The sequence below is a fragment of the Heptranchias perlo genome, chromosome 8 (genome assembly GCF_035084215.1).
Source record: "Heptranchias perlo isolate sHepPer1 chromosome 8, sHepPer1.hap1, whole genome shotgun sequence".
NCBI classification, from domain to species: Eukaryota; Metazoa; Chordata; class Chondrichthyes; order Hexanchiformes; family Hexanchidae; genus Heptranchias; species Heptranchias perlo.
The window spans coordinates 36930076-36952755 of record NC_090332.1 but is presented as its reverse complement, the minus strand read 5'-3'; the positions used below and the strand labels follow the sequence as shown (position 1 = coordinate 36952755).

Below are 22680 nucleotides of genomic sequence, written 5' to 3'. Positions count from 1 at the left end.
CTTGCTCAGCCCAATAGTGACCACCTTGTCTGAAATCTCTATTTCTTTCAGTACTTTCTCTGTGCTCCCACCCCACCCTACCCTGGAAATTCAGGCTGCCTCCATGGACACAGAATTGATAAATTAATTTAATATATTTGCCATAACATTTTTAATCTTTTACTACATCAGAATGTTCATGCTGTCGTAGGTCCATATTGGAATGGGTCCAACTCTATAATTGAACTATACATTTAAAAGCTGCGTTCAGAATATGTTCCAGTTGCCATCACGATCTGGACACAAATGCGTTTTCTTTCCCCATAAAATTGAAAATTGGGGTTCAGCATTTAATTTTTTTTTTAGGTTGGCACAGTGGGACTCATAATTCCAATTTTCCATAGAACCTTATAGTAAATTTTAAGCCCTCACTGCAGCTTTGAATTTCGCAACGACAGTCACATATTACATTAATTTACAAAAAGACAGAAAGAGAGGTCTGTGGAAATAAAATCACCCAAGGTCTCCCCTGAAGCAGAATGTTGTCTGCCTTCCAGAGCTGTGGTTTCAGATCTCAACTCAGGCCGAGGTCATTATTGTCACTGTAACCTAACTCTTACAGTATGAAGAGATGTTACACCCACATCTTTCCAGGTGGACAAACCTTCTACTACCCAGCTGCAAACAAGTGATTAATGCATGAATCACTCAGACAAAGCAGGGAAATGTGTTGATTAAGAACATTCCATAGAATTAAATATTATTTTGAATTATTTGCCCGTATTGACAAAAGACAATGGCCCGGATTTTCCTCTGAGCGGCGAACGAACGCCTCTTGTTAGACTTGCACTTGCCCATAAACTTTTCTTATTTTTCTTCACGGCTCTCGTCGGGCGCTGAATCCAAAACGGCGCCCTCTACATTGCAGTTGGGACCCGTGTGAACAGAGCAAGCAACTATCCCCTTAACCAATCAGATTAAAGCACCTGATGAGCGGCAAAGAGTCAGAACCAGGAAGTGTAAGTTAGTATACTGAATTCAATGTCAGATCAGGTACAGAAAGCAAAACAAAGAGGGGGTAAGAAATACTGAATTAAGAGACAGAGATAAAAGAGACAGAAAGAAAAAGTAAAATAAAATGTAAACTTTTTTTAAAAAAATGTCCAACAACAAATAAAATTTGAAGGCAGGAGACTCCAGACTTGTAAAAGTTAATTTTCAGTGCCAGAGAAGTTGTTTGGCAGTAATTAAGACTTACCACGCCATTAAAAGTGTGCTTAGGCTTAAATGACTTGACGTACCTTTTTTTGGCGCGATTGGTTCATATCCATCAGGTCCATGCAGGAACTTCATGCCGTTCCATTCATTTGAATGGTGAATCAGCCAGCAAAATGTCAATCTCACGGAGTTTACGGAGGAGTAGGCATCTGGTCGAGCAATTTCCAGATTTCCACGTTTAACTGCGCATATGCGGTCACCGGACGTTGATATACCAGATGCACACGAATAACGGTGACTGCTGTTAGCTTCACTGTTACTTTTACAGCAAAATCCATCCCAATGAATTGTAATTCAAGATAATTGAAGATAACTCCCTTTAAAACATGGCTCTGGTCTGTGGAGCTATGCGTAACATCTGTAGAATATGATTTTTTTTGTCCTTCTAACCATGGTGTCCAATTATACAATCATCAAGACCTATTAGTGCAAGTCTAATTTAGAACAGCTGCAAGACAATAAACAACTCCCATTGGTGCAGCCTGAGAAAATGAGTGCAATTGTCCTGCTCTGCAACTGTGGCTCAAGAGACCAAACCACTGACTCAACTCTTTAATTTCCAGTCCCGGAGACATGATACATAAATTCGAGTATCACTGCTCATCAAATCACATAGTACAAAATTACTTCCTTGTTTTATCATGTAAGTCTGCCATCTGTTGCTATCTGCTATAAGATGCAAGTTAGCGCAAACAATACATAATTGGAAAATGGCAAACACTGACAACTAAATGTTCAACTTTTATGTTTTTTCTATGCAACACCAGATATGGTGTGTTTCATGGTAGTGATGCACTGAGGAACAGAGCTGATGTGGGGTGCTGTTGAAGTTTATATCTCCTCAATCCCTGATTGTGATACTACCTTTTAATTCACTGAAATAAAAACCTAAACTACTTAATATTACAGAAAAAATAAAGTATAAAAATATCTGTGAACTTTTGCCAGATTAACCTCCTCTCAAGCATACATGATTTGTTTGAAAAGGAGGAGAGTGGGTTATCTGCCTAGGTCCACCTCTATAACATTGCTCGCCTCTGTCCCAACCTCAGCCCATCTGCTGCTGAAACCCTCATTGATGCCATAGTCACCTCCATTCTCAACTATTCCAATGCTCTCCTCGCTGGTCTCCAACTTCTTCAGCACATCCAGAATTCTGCTGCCCATATTCTATCCTGCAGCAAGTTCTGTTCATCCATCACCCCTGTCCTTCACCCCTGTCCTTGTTGACATACATTGGCTCACAGCACCCCAAATGAATCAAATTTAAAATTATCATCCTTGTTTTAAATCCCTTCATGACCTCTCCCCTCCCTATCTCTGCAACTTTCTCCAGTCCTACAACATCCCCTGAACTCTCCATTCATCTGACTCTAGCCTCTTATGCAGATCCCCCGCCTTTAAATCATGCCTTTAGCTGCCGAGGTCCCATTCTGTAGAAATCTTCCCTAAGCCTCTTTGCGTCTCCCAACCTCTCCTTAAATCCCATCTCTGACTAACCTTTTGGTCACCCCACCTAATAACTTCTTTGGCTTTGTGTCCATTTTTTCTTACGCATCTGTGAAGTGCCTTGGTACAATTTTCTATGTTAAAGGCATGGTATGAATACACATTGTTATTACTGTAGTCTTAAAATTAATCTTTAGTTTAATGAACTGAGGAGTGTGATTGAAATGTAATGTAACTACTCTACCCTTCCCCAAATCCAGATTGGCTTAATAACCTTTGTGATATTGGCAATCTTTAAGGTTTGTAAAGTTTTAAATTAATTTTAATTGTCTACATCCTTTCATCTAGAATGAAAAGATCCAGATAAAGGAAAGCATGAATGTCTATGAAGTTTTAGTACAGGACCCTTAAACAGAGAATGCAGCCGCACATCTCTTCCAAACTCAGGCCCTAAACTGCAGCTTTCATCTGCCACATTGAAGAACTTGTCTCATTCAGATAAAATCTTTTGCACATAGAAGTCCTGTTCTATATATGGTATGATGTGGAGATGCCGGTGATGGACTGGGGTTGACAAATGTAAAGAATCTTACAACACCAGGTTATAGTCCAACAGTTTTATTTGAAAATCACAAGCTTTTGGAGATTATCTCCTTCGTCAGGTGAGGAGATCTTATGCAGATCCCCTGCCTTTAAATCATGCCTTCAGCTGCCGAGGTCCCAGTCTGTAGAAATCTTCACTAAGCCTCTTTGCGTCTCCCACCCTCCTTAAATCCCATCTCTGACTAACCTTTTGGTCACCCCACCTAATAACTTCTTTGGCTTTGCGTCCATTTTTTCTTACGCATCTCACCTGACGAAGGAGATAATCTCCGAAAGCTTGTGATTTTCAAATAAAACTGTTGGACTATAACCTGGTGTTGTAAGATTCTTTACATCTATATATGGTACACCTGGGTTCTACCTGTTATGCCCCCAAAACAAGCACAGACAGGCCATAACAAAGTGCTAAATTGGGCAGAAATCAGTTCTACCTCACTTCTACTTATTTTCTGCCTTGGTGAAATTCCCGGTCAGGTCTGGAGTGGTCAGTGGAAGCTCCCCTCCAAAGCAGGTAAAAGCTTCATTTGACTATTAAGATGAAGGCAGGGGTGTCCCGCATAAAATTTTTCAGTGTGCCAGCGTGACACGAACCCGTGTCCAGGAAAGAGTATTCAAGGTTGCTAAAGCTGGACAGTTCAGATAGGATGACATTTAAAGGGCACAGAATGGTAAAGTAATTTCTGGTGTGTTTTGATTTTTTTTGTTCTTTTTCCCCCTTCTAACACTTAGATTTTCATGAACGTTTGTGTCAGTTGTTCGTAATTTTTAATTTATTGCTCCACCACTATTACAGAGGCACTTCAGGCGGCCTTATATCTTGTTGCTTCACTCCCTCCAGGTATTTTGGAGTCCTCATCCCCAATGTACTTTCCGCATTCCCCCTCCTTGCCATTCATGGCCCACTGGAGTTTCCCCGGCATATGTGAGGTATTGCAGGCTACATTTACACAGCCTCCGCACCGCTGCATATTAAAAATAGCTGACTCTGCAATTTACGGCAGGGTCAGCACCATGACCTCGAAGTGGGCAGAAGTCTAGTTTTGGGATCTTTGTTTCTAGGTCCCAGGCTCTCTGGATTCCACATAAATCTCTTACTGTGTATGCTTCTCCTCCCTGAATATAAACGGTCAAGGAACAGATACAGTTATAGAACATAAGCATAAAATGACTGTTAAAAATAAATGTAAGGAATCTTACAACACCAGGTTATAGTCCAACAAATTTATTTTAAAATCACAAGCTTTCGGAGATTATCTCCTTCGTCAGATGAATGAATGAAAAGGTTCTCAAATCGCATATCTTATACTATGTTGGGACAGCATCACACCAATCAAAAGGTGTCGTTGTTATTCAAACAGGCCAGTCACGGAGAACAGCACGTCCCAGTACACTAGATATACATTGTGTCTATTACACAGGCAGGCAGAAAGAAACTCAAAATGGCAGAGAGAGAGAGAGAGAATTTTAAAAAACATATAAATTTTTTCCCCCTTTTTGCTGGTGGGGTTACGTGTAGCGTGACATGAACCCAAGATCCCGGTTGAGGCCGTCCTCATGGGTGCGGAACTTGGCTATCAACTTCTGCTCGACGATTTTGCGTTGTCGTGTGTCTCGAAGGCCGCCTTGGAGAACGCTTACCCGAAGATCGGTGGCTGAATGTCCTTGACTGCTAAAGTGTTCCCCGACTGGGAGGGAACCCTCCTGTTTGGCGATCGTGAGGTTGTCCGTGGGCTTGCGGTAGAGTGAGGTGCTGAGGTGCCCGTCTTTGATGGAGATCAAAGACGGGCACCTCAGCACCTCACTCTACCTCACGATGCTCCACTTTTCCAGCTTCCACCCCAACCACGTCAAAGAGGCCATCCCCTATGGACAGGCCCTACGAATACACAGGATCTGCTCAGACGAGGAGGAACGCGATGGACACCTACAGACGCTGAAAGACACCCTCGTAAGAACGGGATATGACGCTCGACTTGTCGATCGACAGTTCCGACGGGCCACAGCGAAGAATCGCATAGACCTCCTCAGAAGACAAACACGGGACGCAACCAACAGAGTACCCTTCGTCGTCCAGTACTTCCCTGGAGCGGAGAAACTACACCATGTTCTCCGCAGCCTTCAATATGTCATCGATGACGACGAACACCTCGCTAAGGCCATCCCCACGCCTCCACTGCTCGCCTTTAAACAGCCACCCAACCTCAAACAGACCATCGTTCGCAGCAAGTTACCCAGTTTTCAGGAGAACAGCGTCCACGACACCACACAACCCTGCCACGGCAACCTCTGCAAGACATGCCAGATCATCGACACGGATACCACCATCACACGAGAGGATACCACCCACCAGGTACATGGTTCATACTCCTGTGACTCGGCCAACGTTGTTTACCTCATACGTTGCAGGAAAGGATGCCCCGGAGCATGGTACATTGGCGAGACCATGCAGACGCTGCGACAACGGATGAACGGACACCGCGCAACAATCGCCAAACAGGAGGGTTCCCTCCCAGTCGGGGAACACTTTAGCAGTCAAGGACATTCAACCACCGATCTTCGGGTAAGCGTTCTCCAAGGCGGCCTTCGAGACACACGACAACGCAAAATCGTCGAGCAGAAGTTGATAGCCAAGTTCCGCACCCATGAGGACGGCCTCAACCGGGATCTTGGGTTCATGTCACGCTACACGTAACCCCATCAGCAAAAAGGGGGAAAAAATTTATATGTTTTTTAAAATTCTCTCTCTCTCTCTCTCTGCCATTTTGAGTTTCTTTCTGCCTGCCTGTGTAATAGACACAATGTATATCTAGTGTACTGGGACGTGCTGTTCTCCGTGACTGGCCTGTTTGAATAACAACGACACCTTTTGATTGGTGTGATGCTGTCCCAACATAGTATAAGATATGCGATTTGAGAACCTTTTCATTCATTCATCTGACGAAGGAGATAATCTCCGAAAGCTTGTGATTTTAAAATAAATTTGTTGGACTATAACCTGGTGTTGTAAGATTCCTTACATTTGTCCACCCCAGTCCATCACCGGCATCTCCACATCATGGTTAAAAATAAAGTGAGTGGAACAATTAATAAAAACAAATGAAATTGCCTGTACAGCAATGTGCAAAGCATCCAAAACAAAACAGGGGAACTGGAGGCAATAATTCATAACGAGGAGACAGATGTAGTAGGGATAATTGAAACATGGCTTAATAAAGAACAGGACTGGCAGTTAAATATTGCCGGATATAAAATATTTAGAAAGGATAGGGAAGGAAGGAGGTGGAGGGGAGGGGTGGAATAGCCTGTATTAATTAGAGGGAACATAATGACAGTGGAAAAAAGGGACATAACTAACATTAAGATAGAAACAGAATCCATATAAATTGAGACAAAGGATAAGAAGGATTTGATCACGTTAATAGGGATAATCTACAGACCACCTAATAGTGGAAGGGAGGTGGAGGAAGAAATATGTCGGCAAATCTATGAAATGAGTAAAAGGCATGGAATGATAATCATGGGAGATTTCAACTATCCTGAAATAAACTGGCAAGAAGAGGTAGGGAAAGGGGAAGAGGGAATGGAGTTTTTACAATGTGTTCAGGACTCCTTTCTTACCCAGTATTTAAGAAGCCTAACAAGAGAGGAACCACTGGATGTAGTAATGGGAAATGAACCAGAGCAGATAAGAGAAGTAAGCATATGGGAACATCTAGGCAATAGTGATCATAACATAATAAGGTTTAAAATAATGTTTGAGAAAGACATAAGAAAGACAAAGACCAAAGTAATAGATGAGAAAAAAGCTAGTTTTGAGGGGATGAGAATGGATCCAGGGAAGATGAACTGGAAAAAAAAATTGACAGACAAAGAGAGAGAACAGATGTGGGAAATATTTAAAATGGTGATCAATAGAGTTTAGGAGAAATATATTCCTCTAAAAAACAAGAATAAACTTGCCAATAATGAAACACCGTGGATGAATAAATAGATAAGGGTAAAATTGAAACAAAAAAAGGCATACACTAAGTACATAGACGGTAAAGGAGAGGATGACAAAAGGGAATATGAAGAGGTTAGGAAAGAAGTCAAAAAAACAATTAGGAAAGCAAAGGGGAACTACGAGATTAAATTATCAAGGAATTTAATAAGAAATAGTAAAGTATTCTACAGACACATAAATAACAAAAGTAAAATCAGAATACGGATAGGGCCACTAAGATAAACTCACAGATATTGACAGCGAAATGGCAGAAATATTGAATAGGTCCTTTGCCTCAGTATTTTCCAGGGAGACTAATAAGGTGGGTATGAGATTAGAAGAAGAGATCAAGAAAGATGTAACGACATTTAATATAGAAAGAGGGAAGATAATTGATCAACTAATCAAACTTAGAGAGGAAAAGACCACTGGTCCGGATCGATTGCAATCGCAAATATGAAAAGAAGATAGGGAAGAGATAGCAGAGGCACTATTACATATATATATATTAAAAAAATCATTAGAAAAGGGAATAGTGCCAGAGGACTGGCAGGCAGCTAATGTTATTCCTATATTTAAAAAAGGAGATGGAACAAATCCAGGGAACTATAGACCAGTTAGCTTAACATCGGTGGTAGGAAAGACAATGGAATCTTTACTCAAAGATGTACCAGAAAAGCATCTAGAAACCGAAAATATAACGGGAAAGTCATGCTTGACCAATTTTATTGAATTTGAAAAAGTAGCAGAAAAGTAGACAAGGATAATGCAGTACATGTAATATATTTGGATTTTCAAAAGGCCTTCGATAAGGTACCGCATTGTACTGTCTCCATTTGGGAGGTGGGGGGGGGGGGGGTAGAGGCCAGAGGACATAAATGTAAGATAGTCACTAATAAATCTAATAGGGAACTCTTTACCCAAAAAGTGGTAAAAGTGTGTAACATGTTACCACAAGGAGTAGTTGAGGCAAATAGCACAGATGCATTTAAGGGGAAGCAAGATAAGCACAGGAGAGAGAAAAGAATAGAATGATATGCTGATAGGGTTAGATGAAGAGGGGGTGGGAGGAGGCTCGTGTGGAGCATAAACGCCGGCAGAGAGAAGTTGGGCCGAATGGCCTGTTTCTGTGCTGTAGACTCCATGGGATCAATTTTAGGATGGCCGAGCGGGTGCGTTCGTGGTGGGGGGGTTCCTAAAATTGGTGAATCCTGGAGCGGGTCCGGAGCCCGGCTCCAACCCGCCCACTTCCAGATTCCCCAATGACGCGAATCGGTGCACGCGCAGCCCCCGCATGTGGGACTCCCACCGGCAATTAAAGCCAGCGGGATGACAGTTTAGATAGTTAGGGAGGTACCTGAGGTCATTGACAGACCTCATTGGGAAGAGAGTTTAGCAGGGATGTGATTTTGGACTCTCCTCAGCGTGTTTCCCATGCTGTGGGAAACACTCCCTGTTGTTGCAGACGTGTTTCAGTCAGCAGCCATTGGGAGATGCAGAGGATTCCTTGACAGTTGGGGGGAATATCTTATTCATTGCAGCAGGGCACTCTGTCACCTCAGACAAAGTTTTGCCTGCCATACCATTGTCTCCCCACTCAAAATTATTACATCATACCCTAAACTCTGGTGTCCAAACACATTTACCTACTTTGCGGACCCCCTCACACTGTCAGGATGGGGGGGGGGTTCCATAGCTGCATTCATCACTCCATTGGAGGACGAGCAACATCACCAGCCTCGCCAGGCACACCGTCCACCTCCGCCACGTTGAGCTACACAACATAGTGCTGCACAACAGGCACCTGGCACAAAGTAGTCGTGCAACTACGCATACACCCACTGTAGGGTGACCCAATGGGTGGCAGCAAGGGTCTTCATGGAGAACCTCATGAAAGGGCATTATTGCACAAGCCAGTCAAGAATGGCCAAGTCGTGGCAGTAGTGGTGACAATATAATATGTAATGTGAGTTGATCAGCAATCAAATATAATTAAAAACCATGACAAACCCTTAAACACCCTTGTGCATCCCCTTCATGCTCACGACACGTTTGCCTTACGCTTCCTACTACACATACATGATGCATGCCCTGTGGCTGCAGCACAGGTAGTGGCAGGTTGGGTGAGGCTGACTGTGAAAGAGATGCATGAGAGGGTGAGTTTGAGACAGAGCCATGAAATTGTATGAGGATTGGGTTGAGTGGTAGTGGTGACATGAGTACTGGGGAGGTGAGGAAGTGCAGGTAAGATAAGGATGAGGGTTCAGTGGGTGTGAGGAGTGATGTGACAGAGTAGTGTTGGCAGTGCAGAAGGAGATGTGGGGTGGGGGCGGTGATGTGGCAGACGGAGTGTAGGGGACTGAGTAAGAGTACTCACTTCACCTGGTTAGGTCATTGAAGCGCCTCCTGCACTGTATGCAGGTGGGCGATATGTTGGTGGTGCTGGTGACCTCCTCTGCCACCTCGAGCCAGGCCTTCTTGGTGGCAGAGGCAGGCCACTTCCTCCCGTCTGCAGGGTGGAAGATCTCCCTCCTCCTCCTCCTTCTGCTCCTCACCCCATTCAGTAAGACCTGGAGTGAGGCATCATTAAACCTGGGAGCAGCCTTCCCCCTGGGCTGCTCCATGCTGTAATTTTGCCTATTTCCAAAGCATCAGTCAGTGGAGGACTGCCCCTTTAAATAGGGCTCCTCCAGCTGACAGCCGATGATGCGGGTGCGCAGTCCGCCCGCTGCGCAGCTTTCCAACGCGAAACCCGAAAGCTAAGGTAAGTGGCTTCAATTTACTTACGATCGCGTGTCAAACCCACCGATTTTACTGGGCGCATTACCCACGCGCCCAGTCGACCCCCCGCTGCCAACCCGCCTCCCTCCTAATATCGGGCCCTATGTAACTCTAACCAATGTTTCTGCTCCACTCTAAGCTGAATTAACAAAGGCAACTTTCAGAAGTAAGTCCGTTAATAAGAATCCTTTCAAATTAATTTCAGTGAATGAACTGATTCATTTGCTTTTCTTTTCTACATAAACACATTAGACATCATATTACCAATACATGAAAGACTAAATTTGTACCTTAAAATATGTATAAAAATATAAATGTCTGCTGAGACGATGTTAAGCAAAATGAAAAAAAATGTATTGGCTAGTTGGAGGCAAATCACCCCACTGCTGTGAGATACCATACCGCCTGCTTTTAATCTTGACAAGCAGAAAGTTCTCCTTTGAAACTTGAAAGAATACTATCTGATTTCTGCCACCTGCAAGAGCGATTACCCATGGAGATCTTTCTCCATTAGTCAATCTCCTATTGTGTTTCGCAGTGATCGCAGTTTCTATGCTAAACAGCCAGGAGTGTTCAAAGACAAGATACTGAAACAGTGTGGCAAGTTCTGCTCATGATCCTTAGTCTCCTGTTCTCTCTCAATCCTAGACATGACTGAAAAGTTGAGTGAACCATGCCAGGAGTTGAATCCAGAACATTTAGTATTCAATACATCACTCAGCCAACAGATCTACCTGACCTAACCTTGCCATTAGCTGATTTTCCCAGCTTCCATATATTCAAATAAATTGTTTTGGTGTGTCTATTCCAGCCACTAGATTGTGCTGTGCAGAATTTCTGAACTAGAACATATTACTGCTGTACTTGATTTTGCTCAGTGCCAGGAAGCAAGCACTGTAGCAATATGCCTCGTTTCAATAGAATTTGTTACAGTGGCAGGTGTCAGGCATTATGTACACAATAGAAACATAAAACGCTGGAACTGAAAAACAGGTCAGTCAGTGGGTGAAACAGAAACATAGGTTGAGATTTTTCATTAGAACTGGCAGGAGATGAAGGGGGTTATATTGGATAACCCCCGAAACCGGGCGCAGGGGTCGCGGTGCACGATTAACCCACACTCGATCGTTGAGATGCAGGCAGCGCTACCTGCGGTGTTGAGTGGCTGCTCACCAGCTGGGGGCCCAGATATTGCGAGTGGCTAGCACCACCTAAAGGCAGCCTGCACCTCTTAAAGAGGAGGTGCGGTGTGGCTGCAGGCTGTAGTGGCAGTCAATTGGAAGTGAACCTGTGCTGCAATATAGTGCAGCATGGTGATGATGGGACCTCTGGAATTTTTAATGAGCAACAACTGGGCTGTTCAACATTTGCAGGACTCTGATAGTCACAAAATATAAGATACAGGTCTGAATGGAGATCAGACATCACACACGTAAAACACAGATGCAGGTTCCGTCCCTATGTTTACAAACTGTTGAGTTATTTTAAAACATTCAATAAAGGTTGCGCACTACTAAATCCCATATCCTCCAATCTGCATGCCAGACCCCACCAATCTGCCAACTTGTTCTCTGATGATGTACTAGAGGCCTTGGTGCAAGAGGTGGATAGAAAGAGGGCCATCCTATAATAGTAGGGGGGGAGGGGCAAGAGGCAGTGTCTGTACCAATATGGCGTCCTGCGCACGTCATGTTACAAGTGCGCACATTCTGGACCCCATTTTGGGTCCTTAGGAGTCTGCATAGTGCCTACATAATGGACACCACGAGGCCCAATTTAGAGCCCGAAGTATCAATCATGATAAACAGTCCCATCCAAAATGTTAACTTATCTTTCTCTTTCAGCTGCTGACTGGCCTGCAGTGCATTTCCAGCATTTTTGTTTTTACTTAAAATATTTCAAATTTCTTTTGATTTCTATTTTATATGGAATGATGGATGATGTTAGTGCACAGGGCTATAATTTATTCTATGGTTTCAGTTGGCACCAGGAGTCACAAGAGAAATGGGAGTGATTTATAGATGTCACATGAATCACCAGTTTGAATTCCAGTCTCATACTAACTCAATCAGTTGAAACCAATACTGATATTAGTTGAAAGTAGTGCCAAATTTATATCGACTGAAGATCGTGTGAAGCTATTGTGCCACTGCAAAATATAATGTAATTAAACATTTCACAGGAGGATATAATTAGGGAATTATTTTACAATCTTAGATCCATAAACAGGGAGTCAGCACTTGCATCATAGAATCGTACAGCACAGGAGGAGACCATCGGCCCATCGTGCCTGTGCCGGCTCTTTGAAAGAGCTGTACAATTAGTCCCACTCCCCCCTGCACTTTCCCCATAGCCCTGCAATTTTTTCCTTGTACTTATAATGGAGATGCCATGACATATGGTAAAACATACACATATGCATTTAAGTGGAAGCTAGATAAACACATGCGGGAGAAAGAAATAGAGGGTTATACTGATAGGGTAAATGAAGAGGGCTGGGAGGAGGCTCATGTGGAGTATAAACACCGGCATAGACAAGTGGAGAAATGGCCTGTTTCTGTGCTGTACATTCTATGTAAAAAGAGAACAAGAGATTCCAAGAAGACTTCAAAGGTGGATTTTCTGCTGATCCAAAGTGAAATAGAGTTAATGGAAAGACAAAAACCATTTGACCATGTAACCTGGCAAAGGAGATTTCTGCATTTAGATTAAAAATGCCAATTTAGATATTTTTGCTTCGATTCATTGGCTGTGTAAAGTTAAATCATCCATTCAATGTACAGATTTTTATACATCTACCTATAGATATAAAGCGATTAACATAGAGCTATTTTATTAAACACTATTTCAACTAATGTAATAATAACATTTACTTTGGATGAGATATGAGGGGGATGTGGGTGTTGCTGGTCATGCCTGCATTTATTGCCCATCCCTAATTGCCCTTGAGAAGGTGGTGATGAGCAGCCTTCTTGAACCACTGCAGTCCGTGTGGTGAAGGTTCTCCCACAGTGCGGTTAGGTAGGGAGTTCCAGGATATTGACCCAGCGACGATGAAGGAAGGGTGATGTATTTCCAAATCAGGATGGTGTGTGACTTGGAAGGGAACATGCAGGTGGTGGTGTTCCCATGCGCCTTCTGCCCTTGTCCTTCTAGGTGGTAGAGGTGGTAGTGGGATGCTGGCAAAAGAGCTGCCCAAGATGATTTACACTGCAATTGTACCTGTTGCCCTGTCAAGTAGATCTCAGTCTCCCCCTCCAAAGCACATAAACTGCAATGAGAAATTAGTAGACAAAAAAATTCAAAGGCAAGTGATCAGCATCCGATCATTCTGTTGGATATCTTTGTTTCTTAAGAGTGTTTAAACTTTATTTCACCCTCCCTATGAACTAGTCTAAAGCACAAACTTTGTCTAGGATTAGTTTTCCTGATGTAAATAGCATATAGCTTTCATCATACTCATAGAATACAGTGACTGAAATACATACAAAAATAGAAATGAGCCAGAGGAATTCTATTCCCTACCCTAGTCAGAATAATGGTAAAATTGGGTCATGTTCTTGGGCGAGCAGATTTCAATTTAGCTCAGATTTACAAGATTAAACATTCTATTATATCACAACAGAACAAAGCTCATGTTTCTTGTAATAAAGGTTAATTGTCTATTTTGAAGAAAAGCAGTACTTGTATTTCCATAATGAAAACTGGCCTTTAATCCTTCTGATAGTGTCAAAGCTGAAAGGTTACATTTTCTTAACAAATTAATCTCCTAAACCATTCTACGCAGTTGTCTTAGTTAAATTCTCTGGTTTCTCTCTGACTATTTAGTTAGTCCTCCTTCACATTATTATTGAAAGTAATCATGGGTTTAGAAGAAATTTATGTTAGATTTTTGTGTATTTTTTCCATTTTGTTCTTTAATTCTAAAGTCATTTTTAATCATTAAAATAATAGGGAAAATTAGAGTTTTATGGATCTAGCTGAACATTTAAACATGTTTGAAGTGTATGACAAACTCTTAATATTCCAAAGAGGTGTGGGAGAATCAATTATTGGTAAAATTGAGTTTCACTGCTTAAGTAATTGAATTTGGGAAATGTTGAGAAATGGAAGGAATTTGACTGCAGACTTTTCCATCTATTGTTTTGTTAATGTGAGTGCAAGGTTCAATAGTGAACTGGCTTGCAAGTGATGGGCCTACAGGAGAATAAAATGACAAGGAAGTTCCTGCAGTGCAATGAGGTTTTGGCAAATAAAATCTGTTGGTGGCTGTAATGGTTTAATTATGATACAAGTACTTTGCACAATTGTTTTTCTTATTTTCTAAAGTAAGGTTCTACATACCATGTCAAAAATTAGTTCACAATGGTTCAGCTTTTATGTCTGAATGCCCTCTTCCAGAGCTGTATGCATGCACCCTTTTAGGAGGTTAGCAGTCAGGGCAAAATGGCAGTAACCAGCAATTCTTTTGAATGGATATTATGCAGATTTGTACTGGGAATTATCTACAGTGCTGGAAAGAATCATTTTCATTGAAAGTATTTCAGTGGCTTCTTTTAAAAAGAAGCATTGATATTTAAAGAACAATTGATCTCACACCCTTACTGACAAGGATATGTGAGTCAATGAAGGTGCCTTTCAGTGCACCCCATCTTCATTTGTGGTTCCTGGGTGGTGGCTTGACCTTTTGTGTTGTGTTTTATTTTGTGTTTCCAGGATATTCAATAGACCGCTCACTCACTTAAAAAAGTTGTGTCCTTGGGAAGGGGGAGGGCTGTGTTAAAATGAAGGTGGGGTTTACACCGATAATGTGGTAAAACATCCTTTCAATAAGGAAATTGCATATTCTGTAATGTTTTGATAGATATGCTAACTAATCTGAAAAATTGAATATAGCTTAAGAGATTCTATAGCCTTACGTTGGCACTGAAATACTGTAAGAAACAAATATGAACGTGTTTCAAGACCATTCTTTTACAACTTTCTTTCATTTTTCCTTCATGCAAAATCATGGGGGCAAATTGTTGACTGACCTATATGGTGAGCATTCTTTTTTGATACTTTCAGGATAAATGTTAAAATGTTAATGTTTGCATTTGACCAATAAAGGCTGATTAAGGTTGTCATCCATTTAGTAAAAGCCTATGTGCTGCTAAGTTATACAGTGTAAATGTTTCTACACTTTAACATCTTTGCTTTGTGATTGTTTCTTTTAAATATATAGCAGATGCACAGTACTGTCCATTTCTAATGAACCTTATACTTTGTTTTCTCCTCAGAGGTAATTTAGTGATAACAAAAGTCCTATTAAAAACCCATTCCCATTCCTGTAGTTAATCACGCACTTTTTGCCATCCGTCACCACTAGCCATTCTTGATTTATTGTTATTGAAAGCAGCAAACTGTCATCTTCTTTGACGTCTGCAGGGAGATCACTTTGCATTCCTGAATGTGACAACACTAATTGTGTTAATGGGATGGCATTATCCTTAAACCAGTGTTCTTTCACAGTCTCTGGTGAAGGCTCAAGGGGAGTAGTTTAACTCCAAACTGCCCCCTAGTGATAATGATATTTTTATACTACTTTATCCTTAACAACAGATAACACCATGTCTACAGTGTGCACATCAACATTTGAAGGTGACTTCAAAGTACAGGCACCTGGATGGGAAGCATAGAAAGTCAGAACTAACAAAGTACTAGTAAGCACTGATAGAACTCTTTAGCTCTTGTTAAACTTCGCAACCACTCCCCCTTCCCAAATTGCCAGCCAGAAAAAAAATGAACAGTGGCGTGAAACCCCTTCCAGATTCTGTATTGTACCCTTTACCCACCTTGTCAAATTACACAGATGATAGAAAGCACAAAAGCCCAGTAGTAACCTCCTCCATATTTCATGATGTACCCACAGCAAACCCCACCGGACCAGGTGGCAGAGGCTTCCCAGGGACAGCGGAAGTGATTCGGGAATCGAGCAGCACCACGGGGATGGTGGTCGGGATTGTGGCAGCAGCCGCTCTTTGCATTCTCATCCTCCTCTATGCTATGTACAAGTACAGGAATAGGGACGAAGGCTCCTACCATGTGGATGAGAGCAGAAACTACATCAGTAACTCCGCTCAGTCCAATGGGACTGTAGTGAAAGAGAAGCAGGTGAACAATGCCAAAAATTCCAGCAAAAATAAGAAGAATAAGGATAAAGAGTACTACGTCTGATCATACACTTAGAAGAAGGAAGCCTGTAAAAAAGCAAAGGAAAACAAAAAAAAACTTCATTTTATCAAAGACATGATAAAACTGAGATTTACTTTTTGCAAAGCACACGGGATAAAGACAGTACACATAATCGGGAAGGAAAGACGACAGTTTGTAAAGTAAGCATTAACATTTCAAGCTGGTTGAAGTCTCCTACTTGTTCACAGTGTTTTCATTCGCTCTGTCTTCTTGTTGTCTGAACTTTACTGTGGAGACAACAGCATGAAGCATTCATAAAGAAGAGTATTACAACATTGCACAGAGAATCTACCTGTTACCATGAGTTTTCAGCCAAAGTGCTAAACAATTGTGCAACGTGACAGATGTCCCATTACTCCAAGAAACTTAAAAAAATAGTTAGCAGACCCTCAACAGAAAGGGTTTATCATCTTTACATCAATGGGAGACCTGTGTTTAAGTGCTGGCTACAACGTAAGACTAATGTTAAAATAGTATAAAGTGGAATAATCCCTTTCTGGTTGTAAGAAGTAAGGAAAGCCTTAATTTCATCCACAGGAAATGTAAGGCATGGCTATATACAGATAAAAGAGAGCATAGATACAATCATTTGAAAATTTTCATGCACGCTAATATGTTATTACATACATTTATACAAACACGTATATGTGCTTTCTGGACTGTGATGAGTGATGTTTTATAGCCTGTTGTATAGACAATGCAAATATCTCTGCTATCCAGAACATTTTTTGGTAAACGTAATGTTATAGCTGTAGCTAGGTATAGACAAGTTTGAAGTTGTTGATGACACCTGCAATGTTAATGTTTTTGCAGCCGTCATTAATAGTCTCAAACTTCTTTTTTAATTTCCATCGTAATGAATGTCTACCATACATGTACGAGGGATACATATGAATGTACATATGATTTAGCTGCATTTTTTGTAATTGACTCAGACAGTAATCTCTTCTGTTTTTATGAGGTTTTGTTGTGTGGGAAACGAACCAAGTTTTACACTGAAATGGTGGCTTATGCTATGAAATCTTTGTTAGGTAAACCAACGGAAATAGGTTTCAGTTATTTCACCTTGTTTTTTTTATGTTTGCTGCACCCAATGGGAAAATGAACAATGCTAAAAGAAATATCTGATCTTTCAATCATTTGCAAAACACATATTGATGTTGCTTAATGTCAATGTATATTGTTACATGCAAATCCTCCTAAGTACCTACACAATCATTACAGAAAATACAGTGGCTCATTTCTTCCTATTTCTTAATGTTATGTTTCATCATTTTTTATTTAAAAATGAACTTTCTCCCATTTGAAAGTTGAAATCTTTAACATTAAAGCATTGAAGGTCTTTCATTTTCTAACTTTGACTGAACAGTCCTATGTATGGAATATTAAATTATATAGATGTTAAGAACTCATTAATTAGCTTTTATATTATTTTTAGATGATTTCACAGCAATAAACCCAATTGTAATGTACTTCAAATCAAATACAAAGAGAATATGTTAAATTTTATGGGTGTACTTCAAGGGAAACCAGCTGAATTGCTAGCAGACCTCCTGGGAGGAAAATAGATGTTCACACATTCAAACAGGAAGAAGGAATTTAAAATTAGCTTTAAACAGCAGGGGCCACAACATAACAGGAACCGTTGTATTTTGTGTCAGCAGTCACTTAGAAATCAACTATCGTCTCCTTGCCAACTGCTACAGCCAACTCAATGACATCTAAAACAATTCATTGCATTAGACAGTCACTTTAAGCTATCCACCTCAGATAAATCCTGTCTAAATATAAGTCATTTCTGATCATTTTGTTTTTTATCTTGGATAAATTTGGGTTTATTATGTGTTTTCATTCTGTATATCAGAAAGTATAGTTAAAAGTATATGTGACTGCCATTTTCTGAAGAAGGGGGATGAGCCAGATGTGTCCTTAATCACAATGATGTCACACGCAACTGATACAGTGATGCGTTTTGATGTGATTTATGTTATTATATTGTGCATTTGTAAACAGTAAAACATTTCCTGAACATTGTTCATGAAGACTACAACCCTTTAAATTGTACATGAATATTAACATTAGATTGATGACGTTATATTTTATTCTATAGGACAATGATACAGTTGCAGTTAAAATCAGTTTTAATGTGGATCCAGTAAAATATAAAAAAGTCAACCATGTTCAAGATTCCCACACAGACTATTGTTGATGTTAACATTTGTAAGATTAGAAATGTCTGAATAAGTAATTCTGAATGTTTTATAATTTCCTCATTGTATCAGAAGGAAACTTGATAATCCCAGAGGATCAAGTTTGCAAGTAGCCTTTTACAATGAGATCAGTGTCTGTTTTTCCCCTCAAAGTGAGTAAAATTGCAGTAATCTGCCATGTTTTCCCTACTAGGAAAGCAGGTTCAGAAGTTGTTGAGAAACTCCCCTGTATTTAAGCTTGATTTTTAAGTCTTGTGGCATCCTGGATTCAGCATGGAGAAACATAATCTTAATTGGTGCAGGCTGGAACTCTCCAGTAGTTCAGTTGCATTGTCCAGGTGATACAAAGGTGCATAAAAGAGGCCTACGGACGGGTGATTAAGATGGACAACAGATGAAAGATGGAATAAAAATATTTGTTTACTTTAGTGAACTCCATAACTAAACATGCTCATGCAGTCAGAGATACACTAAAAGTGGCTGTAGGAACTTTAGAAAGCTACTAGACAACAGTAGAATATGTTGTAAAGTAACTAGCACTTGACTAAGTCTAGACAGTTTTAAGCTCTTCATGTTGCCAAGATGGTTGTATCCATGCAGTCAGCAATTTGGTTTAATGGCTGCACCGAAGCAACTTTTTCTTATGTCTTAAACTACCTACAGCCCCTAGCATGGCAGTTTCCAAATCTCATTTAGGTTGATACTGTTTGGTACTGTAATGTGTTGTGTTTTGGCAAACTCTTGTTTTAAAACTGTATGAAATTTTACTTATGAATGATGCATTTCAAACAAGATAAAACAAGCAAAATCATTCTGAAGCCCCATCTTCGAGTGCTTTGTGTGATAAATATTGAAAGAAAATTTTGTTGCAAAAGCCAATTTAACCATTATTGGAAATGCTAAGCCAGTGGAATTTACTGTTTTTGTTAATAAAATGTTTCTTATAATAGAAACCTTGTGATACACAATCTTTTGTTTCTTCACTGTTTAACTGCAAGTAACACACAAACTTATAGAGGGTACCTCGTTGGTACAGGTGCAAAATGACATTTCCATGACAAGTGGGCCTGACCTTCCCCCCCACCCCCCGATACCACATGATTAATGAAGTCACAAATATATTAAGGCAACAGATCCTGGGGTTTACTTAATTTTAGGATGAATGTGGATGGTTGCTTTCATAGGTGATACCCATCACACATAGTCCAATCCAGTGGCCTTAAGATGCATTGTGTCATAGGACTACTTTTATTGTCTGATCATATTTTCTACAGTATGAAATTTTGACTGAAGTTACATAGACATTAAACTTGTAGTTTAAGTTTGTGTTTCTTTTCCTACTTTTCATAGTTTAATCGGCCACTCTGTTTATGGATTTGTACCCAAGCCAAAAATGAACCATTTAAGAACTTTTTAAGGTGACTGCTTTCTGTGTTTTATTGGATGGAATAAAGTTCCAGGTATCTTGGGTTTACAATAGGAGATGCTACTTCTAATTCATTTCTATATATATGTGTTCCTGGGACTGCAAAGCAATCTATAAATAACAAAATGTACACTCTGTCAGCTTCTCCCTATTATTTCCTGGAGATCCTTAAACAGAGTGTATTGATCAAAGCCTTTTTTTTTACTTTACAGAAGAAGAGCTTTTATCTAAACTCATTGAGTCTCCAATTAAAGTGACACAATTGTTTGTTTTGACACAAAATGATCATTCTTGCACCTTCCTTTAGCTCTAATTTCAGTGCACTCTGTTGCTGTGATTAACCCTTATCAACACTTTCTTGACTGGCAGGTCTGCTGGAGAAGCAGATCGGGATTTAGGATGTGAAATTAAGTTCTTTAACTGCTGCGTGACAAAGTAGTTAGGTTGTACTTTATCCTGACTGCCATTTGGACGTACTAGAAAAGAATACATAATCCACAAAGCAAAAGAAAAGCTTTGATAATATGAACAAAGCTTTGATTCATAAAATGGCAAATAATTGCTTATTCAGGCTGACATTCTTTGTCCAAGAGTTTAAGTTACACCAATCATATAGACTGTAAAGTTCAATAGGAATCTTGCACAATCTTTTACAAGTGACTTATGGTTGGCCACAGTCCCATCAAGTAATACAATTAAAATAAGACACACTTGTGAAGAAAGTTAAGTGTTCCAGTCCTTCAAGTTGTGAGGTGTATTTATATTACTAATAATATTGATACAAGATGAGCTACATGTGATGAAAAATTGACATTTACGCTGAAAAGTAGATGGCACAAAACAAAAACAATGGCTCCTCTGCAATATGTATAACAAAATAGTAAACTTATGTATAAAAGAGGGGTTTACAATTTTGTTACACTTAGCATACAGGGAAATCAACCCCCTATCCCTAATCCTTAAAACCAGTATTCAATAAGCTTACATTTTAACTGAAGTTATTGCAATATCACCAAACAAAGTCAAACCACCTCAAGTTGGTCCACATTTAAGATATTTTACACGCTCCTGTAAGACAGAAGGGGATTAAGAAAACACTGGTGGGAGTAGTTTATAGGCCCCCTGACAGTAGTTATAGTGTTGGACAGAGTATAAATCAGGAAATTAGAGGAGCATGTAACAAGGGTAATGCAATAATCATGGGGGACTTTAATCTTCAGATAGACTGAGCAAACCAAATTGGCAAAAGTAGTTTGGAGGACGAGTTCATGGAATGCATTGGAGACAGTTTTCTAGAACAATAAGTCGATGAACCAACTAGGGAACAGGCTATTTTATATCTACTATTGTATAATGAGACAATGTTAATTAGTAATCTTATAGTTAAGGATCATCTGGGGCAGAGTGATCATAATATGATAGAATTTCATATTGAGTTTGAGAGTGATGTAGTTAAGTCCGAAACTAGGTCTTAAATTTAAACAAAGCCAATTACATAGGTATGAGGGGTAACTTGGCTAAGGTAGATTGGGAAATTAGATTAAAAGATATGATGGCAGATAAGCAATGGCGAACCTTTAAAGAAATAATTCAAAATTCCCAACAAATATAAATACCCTTGAGGAATAAAACTCCACAGGAAAAATGATCTAACCGTGGCTAACTAGAGAAGTTAAGGTTTAAAAGAAGAGGCTTACAATGTTGCCCAAAAAGAGCAATAAGCCTGAGGACTGGGAGGGTTTTACAAATCAGCAAAGGATGACTAAGAAATTAATAAAGAGGGAGAAAATTGAAAACGAGAGTAAACTGGCAAGAAATATAAAAACAGATTGTAAGATGTAAAAAGGAAGAGAGTAGCGAAAGTAAACGTGGGTTCCTTAGAGGCAGAGACAAGAGAAATTATAATAAGGAATAAGGAAATGGCAGAGATGTTAAACAAATATTTTGTATCTGCCTTGACTGTAGAAGACACAAAAAAAATACCGGAAATAATGGGGAACCAAGGGTCTAATGAGAGAGAGGAACTTAAAGCAATTAAGATTAGTAAAGAAAAAGTACTGAAGAAATTAATGAGACTAAAAGCTGACAAATCCCCTGGACTGGATGCCGACATCCTAGAGTTTTAAAAGAGGTGACTACAGAGATAGTGGATGCATTGGTTTTGACTTTCCAGAATTCCCTTGATTCGAGAATGGTCTCCGTGGAATGGAAGGTAGCAAATGTAACCCCGCTATTCAAGAAAGGAAGGAGAGAGAAAACAGGGAACTATAGGCCAGTTAGCCTGGCATCAGCAGAAGGGAAGATGCTAGAATCTATTATTAAGGACATAGTAACAGGGCACTTAGAAAATCATATGATGAGGCAGAGACAACATGGTTTTTTGAAAGGGAAATCGTGTTTGACAAATCTATTAGAATTTTTTGAGAGTGTAACTAGCAAGGTAGATAAGGGAGAATCAGTGAATGTAGTATGTTTGGATTTTCAAAAGGCATTCAATAAGGTGCCACACAAGAGGTTGTTACACAAGATTAGGGCTCATGGGGTTGGGGGTAATATATTAGCGTGGATTGAGGGTTGGTTAATGGACAGAAAACAGAGAGTAGGAATAAACAGGTTATTTTTGGGTTGGCAGGTTGTAACTAGTAGTATGCCGCAAGAATTAGTGCTTGGGCCTCAGCTGTTTACAATCTATATCAATGACTTAGATGAGGGGACCGAGTGTAATGTATCCAAGTTTG

The 22680-nt window shown here is 40.2% G+C and overlaps 1 protein-coding gene across 10 annotated transcripts in view; it reads left to right on the top strand.

Annotated features, from left to right (window-relative positions):
* Positions 1–19474, top strand: part of nrxn1a (neurexin 1a) — a 1536646-nt gene extending 1517172 nt beyond the window's left edge. For all 10 annotated transcript variants that reach the window (XM_067988977.1, XM_067988981.1, XM_067988978.1 and 7 more), the window contains one exon: positions 15984–19474. In XM_067988977.1, the coding sequence (XP_067845078.1) occupies positions 15984–16288 (305 nt within the window). In that variant the 3' untranslated portion in view covers positions 16289–19474. The remainder of the gene's footprint in view (positions 1–15983) is intronic.
* Positions 19475–22680: the final 3206 nt, after the last annotated feature.